This window comes from Patella vulgata, chromosome 3 (genome assembly GCF_932274485.2).
Source record: "Patella vulgata chromosome 3, xgPatVulg1.2, whole genome shotgun sequence".
In the NCBI taxonomy this organism is placed as follows: Eukaryota; Metazoa; Mollusca; class Gastropoda; family Patellidae; genus Patella; species Patella vulgata.
The window spans coordinates 74,924,261-74,941,114 of NC_065881.2; the positions used below are offsets into that span (position 1 = coordinate 74,924,261).

The window sequence follows — 16,854 nt, forward strand, 5'->3', positions numbered from 1 at the left end:
ATTATTGGGAACAATCTCAATTTACCGCAATTCATCCTTGTAATTGCACATATGTGCATCAGTCTAACTCAGTAATAAATATATTATGTCAATAAGCGGACGATGTGTGAACATTCAAACGACGGAGCCATATCCCTCTTTGTTTCTAATAAATGGAGTTTAAAGTCTCTTCTATTTTTGGAGATTATAACAATTATTATAACTTTGCCGGGACAGTGAAGTCTCTGCACGACTCTACATGGAAATCCAATCGTACGTGACTCTTTCATTTGCACGCCAATACGTACACAAATAACCCTCGGTTTTTCATCCCATTCCAACGACTAGGCAACACGTTATCTGTCAACGATAGTCCATTGGACTTTGTAACGATACAGCGATAGTCCAAACCCTACAACGATATGTCATACAACTTTATAACCATACAAAGATAGTCCATACGACTTTATAACCATACAACGATAGTCCATACAGCTTTATAATGATACGATATAGTCCATGCAACTTTAAAACAATAGTACGGTTTTATAGCGATAATTCACACAACTTTATAGTCAACGCAACCTTATAACGATGTAACGATAATCCATAAAACAAACCATACGTAAGCAATTTCATATAAAAATACATTGGAAATAAGCAATATGCTCGAATTTATTATCTTCTAAATTTGAATTTTCCTAACCAAATACTGATATAAGATTATTAACAATGGTTTCTACTGTGCTACCGTTACAACAATATATGTATAGTCTTTATGGATGACCTCTAGTTTTAAGGTATTAATATTGGATAGTGTTGTGTAGATTTATCAATCAATAATACAGACTATGGTTGTTGTAACGTATACTACTGACTACTGTTATAATAGACTAACAGTTTATCTCGTAGTCGCGTTTATCAAATATATAGTATATTTATGTATTTTATCGACAGAAACACCTGACCAAGGCACCTTCATAAAGAAATGTATCGTGTGAATTATAGGTGGGACGAGGAGATATTTGCTAGAGTTCCATAATCTGGGAAAGTCTAAATAAATCCATTGTGGTTACACAATCAGCTAACATTCTAAGCGGAATGGAGTAGAGAGAGAGACATGGGGTTTAACGTCCACTCGACATAAACTAGGTCATTTCGGGACTAACATATGGTTTAATTTTATTTCAATAATTCGCATGCGCGTAGGGGTATTTAGCAGTGGGAGGAAACCGGACGACCCGGAGAAAACCCACGAGGTTGGACAGGCGACCCTACTCCTTGTCACGTACAACCCGGAATGGAGTAGGACGATATCTAATGTCTCGGCGTCGCGATACTGCAATCAATACTGATACTTTGATTACGTGTGAGTACAATGCGAGAATTTTGCCACGACAGCGCGCTCTAGCAGCCTACTCTCTATGAATTCCAACTATCTGGGTTATTTTTAAGTGCACACCAACTTAATTTTGTAATGGTAAATTTGCCACGACAGCGCGCTCTAGCAGCCTACTCTCTATGAATTCCAACTATCTGGGTTATTTTTAAGTGCACACCAACTTAATTTTGTAATGGTAAATTAGCTACTCCGCAATAAACAATATACGTCCACATTTCTTTGTGGGCGCATAAAAAGTATGGGGACAAAATGAACTTTCCAGAATTTGGCACCTTGATAAATTTCTACTACTATTTATATATACTATGTAATTATGTCGTTTTTAACAAGTTAGGCAAGTCAGACGTTGTGCTGGTGTAGTTGCTTCCCTTTAAGAATTCTTATTTTTTGCTCTAAATTCTAGATGTTTTCAGGCAAGTCTTAGTGTTAAACTCTGGCTGTTTCTCACAAATTCACAAATCAACGAATTGAATTGAAAGAACCGACAGATTTATTGAAAATACAAACTTCTATCTACACCTACTTACATCATCAAATAACGTGTGTATACAAATACATATATTTACTTACTTATATAGTTGGCATATAGATAAAATATATAATATACATGTTACACGTGGAAGACATGATTTTCGTTGTTTGAAACCTCGAACCTTGAGACAAATATATTCTCATAATTTTGGCACATTTGGGAGAAAATACGAAGAAATTAATCAACGTTTAAAACCTATAAAATAATTTAAAAATTTAATATTTTTGTGAATAGAAAACAAACTGAAGCTGTTTGCTTGGTTAGTAAAGGCGATCTCTAGTTTCGATTCAAACAAGATCGAGTAGTTTTTACCAAGTACCCATCCAAGTGATTTTTTTCACAAATATATTAAATTTTTATTAAAGTAAATGACAATTAAAAATACGACAATATAACGCATTAAACATAATGACAAATAGCATGCAATAAAATAGTACATAGACAATATCATTATCATACATCCCTGGCAAGATTTGTGACCAAAATGGACGTTTCAAAGTTAAAAGGCACGTTCATGAGAGAAAAACACCAGAATACAAGCAATTCAAGCATAAAATATGTTGGCAGTGATATGGCAGTCTAAGATAAAAGAGATACAGTACTTGGTATAACCTTCTTGACAAAAATATTTCTTTTCATTTATTAAAGATCGAGGATAAGCTCCTTGGCGAAGGTGTTGTGGAGATTGTATTCTGCAGAATGGTAGTGGGGAGCATGTTACAGCCCAAAAGGGACACGGGATAAATGGCCATGTTTAGATATAATGTGTAAATTTGTCTTTTATAACGGTAAGTACTACATTTTACGTATTTGCCAAGAACGCTATTCCAAGCGCCGCCATTCTTTTTCTATAACACACAACAAAAATTATAATATACATCCACAGTGATTGATTACAGTATCATTATTATACAAATAGCACCATTTGAAATTTGTTCGATTACACATAGAAATGTGAATCATTCGGGTTTGATACTACCTTATATGAGTATCAATATATTGAGTTGAGCCCTTTAACATTAATTAATAATACTGAATAATATAGAGACAATTCGATTAAGGCTTATGTTAATACAAAAATATCACGATTCGAGAGATGCTGGATATCATTGTTACTCGGTGTCATCTAATTTACTGGATTACTGAAACAGAAATACAGATGATTTAGAAAAAAATAAATAATGCATTAAGATTATCTGTGACATTATCATGATCAACCAGAAATCGTCAAAAAATTTAATTTTTAAACCCGTCGTATGATTATCAATTTGGGTTAATATAATATGTATATAAAATGGTGTACTATATGGTTGTGTTTGTATAATATCACCAAAAATGGCGTTCTGCAACCATTTTATTTCAATCTCTGGTTGAAATAGCAGTGGATGGATGGGACGCCTTGTCATTGGTAATATATTCCAGAGCAACATGTTAACGGGTGATTTTGGTTTAGTTTGGCAAGGATTTGACGACACTGATCGGTTACGAGCCAGGAGAAAGGCAAAGGATACGAAATCTATTCTGGGCGAACATGTGAAGTACACGCCTTTCACAGTACCGGATAATCATCTGACGGCTGCTTAAAAGATTGACTTTTTACCAGGCCCCGAGTTCAGAAAGCATTCTCAGACTTAAGTTGAGAATTTATTCAAACTTGTTCATCTTATAACTATAATATAGCCCTTTATAATAATTTTGTTGTTTTAATGTATCAAATACATCAATAAGAAACTATGTGCAAAGTTTTGTGTTTGTGGGTCAAAGATATTTCTCACAAACAGTGATTGAAAGTTGAGCAAATTCTCAACTTAAGTCTGAGAATGCTTTGTGAACCCGGGACCAGAGCTTGTCGTCTATACCACAGCCTGTTTCAATACAGTTTGTACCAATACATCGATTCACTCATGGACACAGATGACGATACCACTTGAAAAGCGTTCAACACAACTGCCACGTCGGGTATTTGTTTTATTTCTTTTATTTCATAATGTAAAATAATGATGGAAACCACAACCTAAACTTCGATAAACTTGAGCAGCTCTACCCAGTCCGTTAGAGAACTGGGTCACCCAATCTTCAATGATAGTCATAAGAGAATGTCACTTACCTTATTTGGTTCTCTCAACAACTTTAACTCTGGCTTTCGACATATCTTTGTTATGTTTATTCTGTACAACACAGGTGTAATCACCTTCATGACGTTTTCTCAAACCTTCAATCTGTAACCAACCTGTTACCTGATATCTACCTGGTCCACCTCGAGCAGCAGTTAAAGTAAACTCATCATCACCTACCAAAATACATACAAGTCAAATAGGGACTATAAAGAGGAGTATGCACCATTCAGTCAGTGTAATATAGGAATTTTGACTTATCTACTCCTGTGTCGGATTTACTTAAGCCTCAAGATCTAGCGATCCTCCGGTCGAGGCGAATAATATTTTTGACACTGTCATGCATGAGTTTTTTTTACATGTTTTAAACATCCGCCATCATGCTGGGTTTCCCTCAGTTGCGTTTAAAATATACTTGCATCCTCTTCTAGTCGCAAGAGTGGTGATTTGAGCGGGGAGAGGTCTCATAAGCGGAATAGCCCCGTGTCTCTATTTATCTAAGCATGACACTCGTCTAATCTTATTCGATTTCCAACTGTTAGGGGACCTTTGAGGTGCTGTCAATGGTATACGCTGGACCTCCGAAAGACTGGATGATTTTTCTTACCTTTTAAGAAACTTTAGAGAAACATCCGGCAATTTGACTTGCAAACGACAATTAAGTCAATTTTAACCAGAAAATAGAGGTAAAAATAATGACGCTACCCATGGCGATACGGGAATTGATTCTACGCTTATCAATATCCTAACTTCTGACAAATACATAAAGATTAATATATTAGTATATTAGTTGCTCTCGGCTTATTTCCTGTACCTACCTGGCATACTGAAGGTTTCACCATCAGCTCGGGTGTACAGCCATGCGATATGAGGTGTAGGGTTACCAACAGCTTCACAGGACAAGATAACAGTTCCACTGGTGAAGTTCTTAGTGTAGACGGGATGGGTGACGATTTTTGCTCCTGTGAACAGAAAATATTCAAAATCATTAATCTAATTCTCTATAATAGACAGTTCAAACTTCGAATCCTTATATAATGACCAACAGTTCAGATTGTAATACAAAAAAAATTCAAAAGAAGATCTAGCTGCTAAAATCAGCAAAACACAATATATTTAAAAATGTCCCATTCACAATTATATCAGGCTTAATATTCAAATTGAATGGTGTGAAATATTTGAGACAGCTTTGACAATCAATTGCTGAGATATAGACGTTTTACAACTGGAAAAAGTTTTACTATGTAATATAAGTCGTGCTAGATTATTTTTGATACTAGTCGAGATCGTACGATACAGCCTGGTAATAACTGGCATCAGAAAGTTATTCCCATCGCCTAATTGTCAAATTTGGTCAATATTATGAAATTAACCTTGCAAACTGGATGAATTTGTTACATTTTACTTCCATGATGATACACCGAAATACTTGAATAATGCACAAATACCCTATCACCTTGAAAGTGCGGAATGTATCTGCTATAAGCTACTATTTGACTGCAAAGTTGTAGCTTCTTGAATATTTTATCAATATTCGATTTAATGTAACTGTTCACCCATTATAAATCTACATTGGTAAGCTAATGGCCATGAAATGCAGACCAAATGAAATTTTGGTTTAACTTTCTATTTTTGTGGACCGGCTCAGACTTGTACAATGCAGACGATTATACGCCACATATACATTGTGTGCTAGGGGAGCAATTTTGCCCGGACAGCGGTAATACGGTCTACTCTTATTTCGAATTCCAACTGTCAAGGGTTCTTCCACGTGCCTCTTTAAATTATTTGGTAAACCGATAGGTTTTCTTATTTCAGATAGTAAAATTCATTTGGTGGATTACTAACTTTATAAGTATGCGAACATGTGGTTTTTCATTATAGCTGAAGTGAGCTACGTAGTCTTTATGGTCAGTCTGGGGAACAGATGGTTTATTCCAAAGATGGTTATCTATACACAGGCCACTTTACCGGTACAAGTATGAATTAACCACTTGTTTAACACGATATCATCACCCGGTTTATCAATAGGCCTTGTGTTGCCATTTTGAGTTTAGCGGCAGAATATTCTAAACGAATGCCCACTATGTGATGCTTGAAACAATTTAAATTTTGACATCAATTCGAGATAGAATATTTATAAGAATATATTGATATATCCACGTAGAAAAGTACAGTACAAATTGTAAACAATTGTCAACTCCCTAGATAAATCACAAACTTTTACGGTGCATTAAATTGTATACAGATTATAGAGTGCATTAAATTATATACAGATTATAGAATGTGTTATATTTGTATGCACAAATAAATCTAACAAATTGTACACAGATTCTACATTAAACTGTACACAGATTATACGCGGATTATACATTAAATTTGTATACACAGCTATTTAACTATCACCGCTTGTTATCTTTAGCATAAAGATTTTTTGTTCGCGATTAGGAGTATTGGGAGTATTGAAAGAACTAAAACAAATAACTTTATGTATAAATGACCTTTGTAGTTGTTTATCTACAGGCATTACCTGTTATTGTTATAACAATGGTTACATTTCTGAGCCCCATTGCCTATCAGTCTATATTTGGCTACATTATGTAATACCAATATAAACAGTTAAGAATCACCGGGAGTAATATTGTCAGCTATTAATAGTTTCTGTATAAAGTTTGAATCACAAGTTCGTACACTTCAGTATACACATAACATAAACTATTTAGGTTATGGATATACATATAGTTAAATGATGCTGAATATAAAAGATGATATGGAGTTTAACTTAACGTATTACTTTACTGTTCCAACCGGGCTAATAAAGACGTGCCTATGCCACGCAGTTTCTTATGAGGTCATTATTTCAACAAACTAGGCGTTTCCAACTACTTGTCTTGCAAAATTTAAAGCTTCTCTTACATTCAAACCAACGACTAGTACACTTTTTTGTCCTTCGCGAACGACTAGACGTTTTTCCTAGCCAGGCCCTCGTCTTGTACCACTGGGATCGAACCACAGGCCTCCTAGCTGATGATACAGAGCCATGCACACCGAGCCACCGTGGTTCCCAATACAAACTTTACTTTCACACTTTCACCCCCGACCATCGGTGGCTCCCAATACAAACTTTACCTCACACTTTCACCCCCGCCCATCCATATTCGTACAATCGTATACACTTGAGCAAAACACTCCAAAAAGATTAACTTTACCACTGTGCAGTATGTCACCAGTAATATATGTATTCACTTTAGTATTTATTTAATTAGTATTTACAATATCTAATCTCTAATACATGTATTCACGTAATTAGTATTTACAATATCCAATCTCTAATACATGTATTCACTTAATTAGTATTGTACAATATCCAATCTCTCAATACATGTATTCACGTAATTAGTATTGTATAATATCCAATCTCTCAATACATGTATTCACTTAATTAGTATTGTACAATATCCAATCTCTAATACATGTATTTAAGAAACGGGCCAGAACTGCATGTACGAACCAAGGAATTATATATTTTGGTGGATTATTTTGTCTAAGATAAAGGTGATGTTCTCAGTAAGTTTCTGTCCAAATCTTGACTTCTTCAGATAGTAATTTTGACTGCGTATTACTCGCATGACAAATTACCCTAAACGCTACCGGAATCTACTGTAGAGAAATTTCCAGCTGGGAAATTAATTAAACTCAGACGCCGCTAATTAGTTATCTAATTATAGTAACACTATCTCGTTTAAGCAGATGATGCAGTCGGGTCGTCATAGTAAATTTATATTGTTCCAAGATCATACACTATAGCTAGTTATCATTTTAAGAAATGAAATGAAATTTATGTTGTTCTCGGATCATATACTAGGTATCGCTTTATGAATTGAAATTTATGTTGTTCTCGGATAATATACTAGTTAAGAATTGAAATTTATGTTGTTCTCGGATCATATATTTATGTTGTTCTCAAATCATATACTAGTTATCGTTTTAAGAATTGAAAATTATGTTATTCTCAAATCATATACTAGTTATCATTTTAAGAAAATGAAGTAAAATTGATGTTGTTCTCAAATCATGTACATGTACTAGTCATCGCTTTAAGAAATGAAATGAAGTGGTGTTTAACGTCCTATTTCCATGCAGTGTACTCTCCGACTGACAAGGGATCTTTCATGTGCACGCTACGGGGGCTCGGTTTTGCGTGCCATTCGCACGACAAGGGACCGTTCCTTTCAATGCTCCTCACCCAGAACAACTGACTAGGGAAACCACACTGATAAGTCCGGAGGAACTTTCTAGGCCAGCATCGGGATCGAACCCCGCCCGCTCCCAATAGTGTTCCAGCCCTTACTGACAGAGCCACATCACTTTAAGAGAAAATAAATAGGCCGATGCTGAAAAAAGTGTGACAGTTAATAAAGCACACTTATTTTTTTAAATCTCTGTCTGTGAAAAATTCAAGCGTAAATAAATAGCTTTATGTGACAGTTAATAACACACGCCGAATTATTTTAATTTTTTTTAATCTCTGACTGTCTGTGAAAATTTTTCATGTAAGCTGCAAATTCATTTCTTCTGAAAATTATGTTTTTGTTATATAATGAGTTTAATTATCTAGGGAAACAAATGCTGTCATAAGCGCCTAGTCATATTCCACATGTATAAGTTCAGGTCAGAAAGAACATATTGGAATCCAACTGAATTGATCACCACGACAGTCTATCTACACCGACTTTTCCTGCCTGCATTCTAATGAGAGAGAGAGAGAGAGAGAGAAAAATGGGGTTTAACGTCCACTCGACACAAACTAGGTCATTTTGGAACTAACACGTTGTTCAGTTTTATTTCAATAATTGGCCTGTGCGTGGGGGTCTTTAGCAGTGGGGGGGGGTCTTTAGCAGTGGGGGGGGGGGGGACAGGTGGACCCGGAGAAAACCCACGAGGTTGGACAGGCGATCCTACTCCGTGTCACGTACAACCGGGGAATCGAAACCACGCCAGTTGACTCAATGACAGACCGTATGATACAGCGCGCACGTGCTAACCATTTGGCCATCCAACCCCGCTACATTCTAATGACTTCAAATTAAAGGACAGTGTTGGTGACAGAACTGGTTAAACACGTTCCAAATATAATTTTAACACTGAGATCGTTGCTACGATAGATGCGTAACGAAGATTTGAAGTAACGGGAAATGACGCAAAAAATGGTAAACACGATTTAACCTTCTATATACTGATACTGAAGATACGAGGACCCGTAGAAAACCCACGAGGTCGGACAGGCGACCCTACTCCTTGTCACGAACAATCGAAACCACGTCAGTTGTCTCAATGACAGACCTTATGATACAGCACGCACGTGCTAACCATTCGTCCATCCAACCGCCCAAACCGTTTTGATGTATATCATTTATGCCTGGACTATTCTACAGGAAGGTCATTTCAAATCCTTATAGTAAATCCAATATTTCAAATCCTTATAGTAAATCCAACATTTTAAACCCTTATAGTAAATCCCATATTCATTCTCTTATAAAATCTGAGGATGAGTAATTCCTATTTCTTAGTTTCGTACAACCTACCTGGTTCACATGGTCCAACAAAAGAGACGGTGATATCTCCAGTTTGTCCTGATCTGACAGCATCCGCCATTAAACCGCACATGTTGTTGTAGGTAATATTGTTGGTCCCACAGATTATCTGGTCATGTTCACAGACACAAACTTGACCAAATTCTGTTTCTTCACAGCTGGTAAAATAAAAACAATATCAGTTAAAGATGCATTATGTAAGATCTAGATAAAGAGCTGGTCAAAAATAGATCATTGAAAATGAATATTGAAACTTTCAGTCAAAATTATGAGTGCTTGATGTTTTGGTAAGATAATCTTGATTGTCAAATACTATTAATACGATGATAAAGCAAAGTCTCGTTTATCCATTTTAACGTTAAATTAGTAAATGACGAAATTGTACTAATCCATTCAATATCACGGCCATCGAACAGTCTAAAGATTGTTGATGGGCTTGTCATGTAAATACATGTCTTATTAATATCTTATATAACATTTGAAGCCAAACAAAATAAAAAATAAGACCTTCAATAGACAGATTTAGCTCTTACACTATTCGATCTTTAAGCTCCACGTTGCCTTCACTTCCGTGACGAAAATTATAACTACAGTTCGGGTTTTGTTTCTTTCTGTTTTTTAATTTACATAAAAAACTTTTAGTATTAGTCACAAATCTTCTTCGCACTCAAATAAGTAAATGGCTGTTATGTCAGGCAGTGTGAGTTCTGCTAAATACTATCCCCCCCCACACACACACACTCTATTTTATAGTGCCCAAATATTAATTTGTTGAAGTCATAGACTGACCACGGTTCCAGGACTCTGGGAGGGACTTATTACTAAACAGACACACCCCATTCTTGGCCATGAAGATGACATTGACATTTTGACAAATGTTTTTATTAACCTATTGTTCAATTCATGTAGATTTATGTTATTTCAGGTATTATTTTGCTTGACCAAGAATCTATAAACAACCATTAGTCAAGGCCATAATAGTATTACATATGATAATAAGTTCTTACATTTTGTTACACAGTCAGTAGGCCTATTACATATCCTATAGCTTTACAGGCAAAATATTATTAAGAATTTTTAAATTCTGATGTGGTTTTCATGTATCCAGAAATACGGGTGTGTTTACGTCAATGTACGAGTCTTCCTACGTCAAAATAATTTCAGAATATTCGAAAATGTGCAACAATATGAAGCTTCATAGCATCTCCCCTTGCATGACCCCATTATATATATATAGCAAAGAGTGCAGCTTTTACTGTCATAAATAACACGCAGCTAATGTTGGCCCGGAGCTTTGAAAATGCGTATTTTTAAAAATATTATCGACAAACATTTCCGCATAAATTGTAACTTACGCCAATATCATATACTCAAATCCACTAGTATCCTTAATACAACATTATGTATGTCAACGTGTAGACTTTAGGATACGGGTACTATTTATAATTATTTCCCTATATTACATAGACCTACGATAAGCATTGTGTAACTATCAACTGTAAACAAACTAGTCAAGTATTCGGTGTTCTTATGTAAACATACATAGAAATAGTCTGGGAATACTGCAGACTGATTTCGACTACTCCCATAAAATAATTAGTCTATATTTTCGACACATAAATTTTGAATAATAGCAAAATTCCATAACTTGACATCAACGCCAATCCTTAATGTTTTTTTTTACTAAACACGTGTTTCTATTTGGCTGTTAACTCATCATATGCACTAAATGTAGTATCTATGGGCTTTCTCTTTATATTTTAATATAAATATTATTCATATCAAAGTGAATATGAAAGCTTTTAGTAGAGAAAAATGTGCTATAAAGGTAAATAATGATGTTTTTATGATGCAATGTTTTCCAGATGTCGTTTCCTTTCCTTTCCTTCACAACTGCTGATTGTTATAGCCTTTAAAATTTAACTTTCTATAGAAAAATGCAGGTCGAATTGCTAGCCATGTTGAAATACGTTACCGCGTGTAGTAAAACAATAGATTCCATAAACAATAGGTTTTACAACATCAAATATAGGTACCTAGGTTATGTTTCTAGGATTAGATTCCACATCTGGGTTCTAGACATTTTACCACACGTGCAACTTGTAAAAATATGCACTTATACATGTACATGATGTCTTCATTAGGAATTTATACACCACTCCAGATTTTTGCCAAAGATATGAAATGTACAAATCTTACATCTGAATTTATAAACAAATTTAAAACTTGAAATTCACTTTATAAACAGAATGCATTTAAATGGGAATTCGTTTCCCCCTTTTTTGCAGGGTTAAGAATTTCATACATCGTCGCTTTTAGGATCATAAAGAAATTATATACACCAATCCAGATTTTCGTCAAAAAATGTAATCTAAAATCCTAATTTATGAACAAATTTAGCGCTTCAAGTTCAGCTTATACAGAATGCCTTCCAGTAGTAGGAATTTGTTTTCCCTTTAATAGTTTTATTCATTGTCATTTTTTATGCCAGAATGTTTTATTTAGTCAGTTTTAAAGCATAATACTGTGACGTCCATTAAGAATTATAAACAACCCCGCCTTAAATCATGGTGCCAGTCTTTTCAGCCGTATCTGTCAGTTTAATGTAAGAATTGATTTGCCATTTTATAGGAGTGGTTCCGACTGTGGAATTTGGGTCATTTTAAGAAAATGAAGACAGCTGACGGTTTATTCTAAGAAAAAGACGTCCATTCTGAAAACAAAAATCAACTAGATCTTCTTTGAGAGAATGAAGTCTGTATCGTGGGAAATAAATATAGGTCGGTCATTAAACCTTGTATTATCTACAGGTCTATGTGACCTAGATTCTAATGTAACTGTACCAAATGTTTTAATAACCCGGATATCCGTTTTGGATAACAACACAAAGAAATACAAATATTATAGCGTATACTATCATATATTGTTGTTTATATTTATTATTATTTTCAAATGATTGCACATTCAATCGGGGTTTAATATAGCATTTCCCCTCAGAGAGAAAGAATACTGAAAATGGAATCACATAGGCCATTATGATTATGAATCACATACCTTTTTTCTTGATTACTTTTAAAATTATTCTTGTCTAAAGTATAACCCCATACTATGATCATTTAGTCAATTTGAGAAAGTAAACTTTTAAAATGAATAGTTATTTCCAATTTTATCATCGTAAAAAAAAGCATTTCGTCTACCCCCCCCCCACCACAAAAACAGTTGAAAGGATCAAACATTACCTTAAGCCATCTCCACATTTTCCATTTTCAAAGGGCTGTTCTGGTAAATCACAAGTTTGACTTTCCATGCGAGCACAAACATCACAGCAGTCACACCCATCTTTAACTATTCCTGTTAGACATTCAGATCGAGAAAGTTTTGGACATAAAGCTTTTTTACATTCCTTGCATCTGGGGTTCTTTCTGGCGGCTCCGACGAACACAAGTGCCAAGGCACATACTAAAAATAAACTCCTCATTTTCAATTCCAATTCCCGTCAATTCTTGAGCAAAATTACTCCGTCTTAACTTTTCTCCCCAGTTCTCGAAAATCCAAGATGGAGTCTATTTATCAGATTTAGCTGAAGTGAGTTCTGTGTGAGAAGAAGACGTGGCCGATAAAAATAACTTCTGGTAATTTGATCTGAGATGCGGGCGAAGAGAAGAACCAAACCCAGTTCACCTATAAACATCTGTTTATCCAGACGTTTTAGATATCAAAGTATACAAGGTATATATGATACCTTATCACTGGACGTACTTGTCTAACATAACAGTGCAGGCGGTCTGTACCATAATTCGGAAATCAAGGGGGCGTTTGAAATATGTACCAAAGTATTTCCTGCCCTGTTATGTGAATGAACTCTTCGGAAATACTTGCAATATATATACACACACACTCAACTCGTTGTGTCACCATGTACATCAGTCGTCATGGGTGGAAGCGGACGTTAAAGCACATGTTCCTACTTAACGTCAATTAAATTGAAATAAAATAATCAAGTGCGTTTGTAGTGGATTAGTCATAAGCTGGATTTTAAATCTGAATCAGAGGTCTCGTTGTCTTTTTCAAATGTATCGAGTACTACTAATACAGGATTCCTTAATTAAACCATGATGAGATCTGATATTGTAATAAGACGAATAATAATACATAAAATTTAAAATAATATTATTCAGCAACAAAAACAGCCTAGTATCACGAAGCATTTTTAATTGAACGGCTTCGTTCTGTTATTAAACGGCTATCACAATTAGCAGTCCTTTCTTGAATCAATTAAATAGATACTTTAGAAATAATCAGTTAGATTAGTGGTTATACTCTAACAAAAGATACGGGTTTATAGGTCGTAATGCTGAAGTTAAAGTATTCGAAGCTTTGTTATTAATTAAAACTAGACTACTCGTCTAATCAGCTGACATGCTAAAGTCTGAAGCTAAACTTACATAATATATTTAAACACAGTGTAAGTTTGCTCAGCAAATGATTTTATAAGCGCACCACATGTGGTCGCTATTATTGTTTGCCATATCACTATGTTATTGACTCTCTGTATATTCTTGTAAATAAACTGTTAAAAAAAATGACCAAAGGGACGTCAAAACCGATTGATGGCGAATATTTAAGATATAGAGAGAAATGGGGTTTAACGCCCACTAGACACAAACTAGGTCATATCGGGACTAACATGGTTCAATTTTATTTCAATAATTCGCCTGCGCGTAGCAGTCTTTAGCAGTGGGAGTAAACCGGGGGACCCGGAGAAAAACCTACGAGGTTGGACGCGTCACGTACAAGCGGGAAATCAAAACCACGCCACTCGACTCAAAGACAGATCTAATGATGCAACTAACTCCCATTTTAGATAGGCTTATTGCTTTGACTGTATACTTTATTATATTGCTATGAATCCGTTTATGGATTCATAGGTTGGTTCGATCATTGTGGCTTCTTAAGCTCTGACTGGTTTTGGATTCATAACTAGACGCCGTGACTTGTATCGGGTACAAGTCAGGGTATGTTCTCTGTCTGAATCCTTGATACTGTTTTCACTGAGTTTATAATTATATAAAGAGGATGTCCGATGCCAGGTTCACGTTATTGACAGTTATTGTATTGAACTTTACATGCGGTTTATTCTGGTTCATCATGAATTGTTATTACTTTAAAACTGGGGGTTGGATGGTCGATTGGTTAGCGCGTGCGCGCTGTGTCATAAGGTCTGTCATTGAGTCACCTGGCATGGTTTCGATTGCCCTGGTTGTACGTGATAATGGATAGGATCACCTGTCCAACATCGGGGTTTTTCTCCGGGTCCTCCGATTTCCCCCCACTGCTAAAACCCCTACGTGCAAGCAAATTATTGATATAAAATTGAACCATATGTTAGTCCCGACATGACCTAATTTGTGCCGAATGGACTCTCTCTCTCTCTCTCTCTCTCTCTCTCTCATAAAACTTTTTTTTTATCAGAGAAGCGTTTTGATTTGTGCAATAAACAGACCTGTCCGATTTAATAATGACTAATATAAGAGGCGGTCGTGGTGTGTAGAATTATTTTTAAAGCCAATTAATCATGTTACAGGGGACTCCTGTGAGACTTACAATAAAGTTATATGTGGTTTCAGACCACCAAAGGGTCTTTTTCCATTTCCTCCTTATGCATGGCGATTTTTATTGGCATTTTATAATAAAATGGATATTTACATTTTTACCAGGTTTTATGCTAGGTTCCCACTATCACGATTCGCACTATCACGATTTTATTATAAAATGGATATTTACATTTTTACCAGGTTTTATGCTAGGTTCCCACTATCACGATTCGCACTACGATTGAAGTCGTGGTTTAATCGTGGAGTAACGCGGTATCCGAACGTATCTGCACGTACCAGATCGTGAACTCATGTGAGACAATCCTATCCTAGCGCATGGACTCAGACTAGCAATTATTTGCCCATTGACTTCAATGTTAAATGGCTGTAACATCACAGGCTGTAGCTTTTTTCTCAACATTCCGTTGGTTCCAATCTTTATAGGCATAATGGGGACAACATTTGGCAATCTCCTCATCATAATTTTGTAGGGGGTTGACCATTTAGATTTTTTGCTACACGGATTTGAAGTTGACTGGGGTGAAAATCTCACTTCCGACACAATGATTGCTCTGCAGAAAGACACTTTACACCCCTATCCCTCCGCTGTGATATCATCAGTATTACCCAAAACTGCTATGAAATTGCAAATTTGATCCCTTTTCCTCCAATTCTAGACCAAAACGTCAACCCAAAAATGCAGGAAGAGGGTAGAAAAAAATTAAGGGAAAAAGTGTCTATTTATAACTCGCACTACATTCGTAGTCTTAGTCCGCATCGCACGACAGTGGGAACCTAGCATTACTAAGTTTTCACGATGTGTTTTCTTTTCTATAATGTAAACAATTTCGAAAGACATTTATCTAGAAGTAATGATAACTTCAAATCCCTATATGCCATTTGCATTTTGCGCTAAAAAATCAAATCTTTCACGGCTTAATCCACGCTAATGTGTACCCATATGGATTATTTTATATCTATGAAAGAAAAGTAGATTTAAAATACCAACGTTAGATAATGCCCCGGCTGGGCTTCAATCAGATCTATAAAAATGTCTATCAAAATGGCGGCGGGCTCATTGAATAGCAAACAGCTGAGATCGATGAAATTTCATTTCCACAAATCTTTGTAAATACTGAACTTAATTGAGCCATTATTGGATTGACATTCCTCTTTCACAACAGTATAGTTTGCAAGTGATTCTATAGCGCTGCGCTAACTTGACGTATCCAAACCTTAGGAAACATAGATTACATACAAGAAAATGGTTTTTTTTTTATAATTAAAACTCGTTGATTGTCAGATACACCTTTATATCTCAAAGATGGCTTTGTTGATTTATATGGATATTGTGATATAATTGGGGATAAATGCCATACAGAAGTCTAGTGCAATGTAGATATTTTTGGCGTGGTTCCACCTTGTCAGTGATGCAGGACGGAGGGCCTGACAAGGACAGCTATCTAGTCATTCGGATGATACGAAAAACCGAGGTCCCGTGTATACATTGGCGTGCACGTAAAAGATCCCTTGCAAGTTGGAATTCGATATAAGAGTAGACCATAGTGCCGCTGCCCGGGCAAAATTTCCCTCATAGCACATTGTATGGCGTAAGTCCGTCTTCATTAGCCCAGTCGGA

The 16,854-nt window shown here is 35.6% G+C and overlaps 1 protein-coding gene across 1 annotated transcript; it reads right to left on the minus strand.

Annotated features, from left to right (window-relative positions):
- Window positions 1–1,853: 1,853 nt before the first annotated feature.
- Window positions 1,854–13,367, minus strand: LOC126815122 (insulin-like growth factor-binding protein-related protein 1). Its single transcript, XM_050540662.2, has 5 exons — window positions 12,861–13,367; window positions 9,613–9,779; window positions 4,846–4,989; window positions 4,021–4,203; window positions 1,854–3,055 (listed from the first exon to the last, which is right to left on the minus strand). The coding sequence occupies exons 1-4, from the start codon at window positions 13,097–13,099 to the stop codon at window positions 4,022–4,024; spliced, it is 732 nt and encodes a 243-aa protein (XP_050396619.1). The 5' UTR covers window positions 13,100–13,367; the 3' UTR covers window positions 1,854–3,055; window position 4,021.
- Between the last annotated feature and the right edge of the window lie 3,487 nt (window positions 13,368–16,854).

Excerpts from the sequence above, each read along its gene's own strand:
- LOC126815122 (XM_050540662.2), bottom strand. The coding sequence starts at position 13,099 with ATGAGGAGTTTATTTTTAGTATGTGCCTTGGCACTTGTGTTCGTCGGA. Across the intron at positions 9,780-12,860 it reads AAATGTGGAGATGGCTTAAG|CTGTGAAGAAACAGAATTTG; the intron begins GTAATGTTTGAT and ends TTATTTTACCAG. Across the intron at positions 4,204-4,845 it reads TGAAACCTTCAGTATGCCAG|GTGATGATGAGTTTACTTTA; the intron begins GTAGGTACAGGA and ends GTATTTTGGTAG.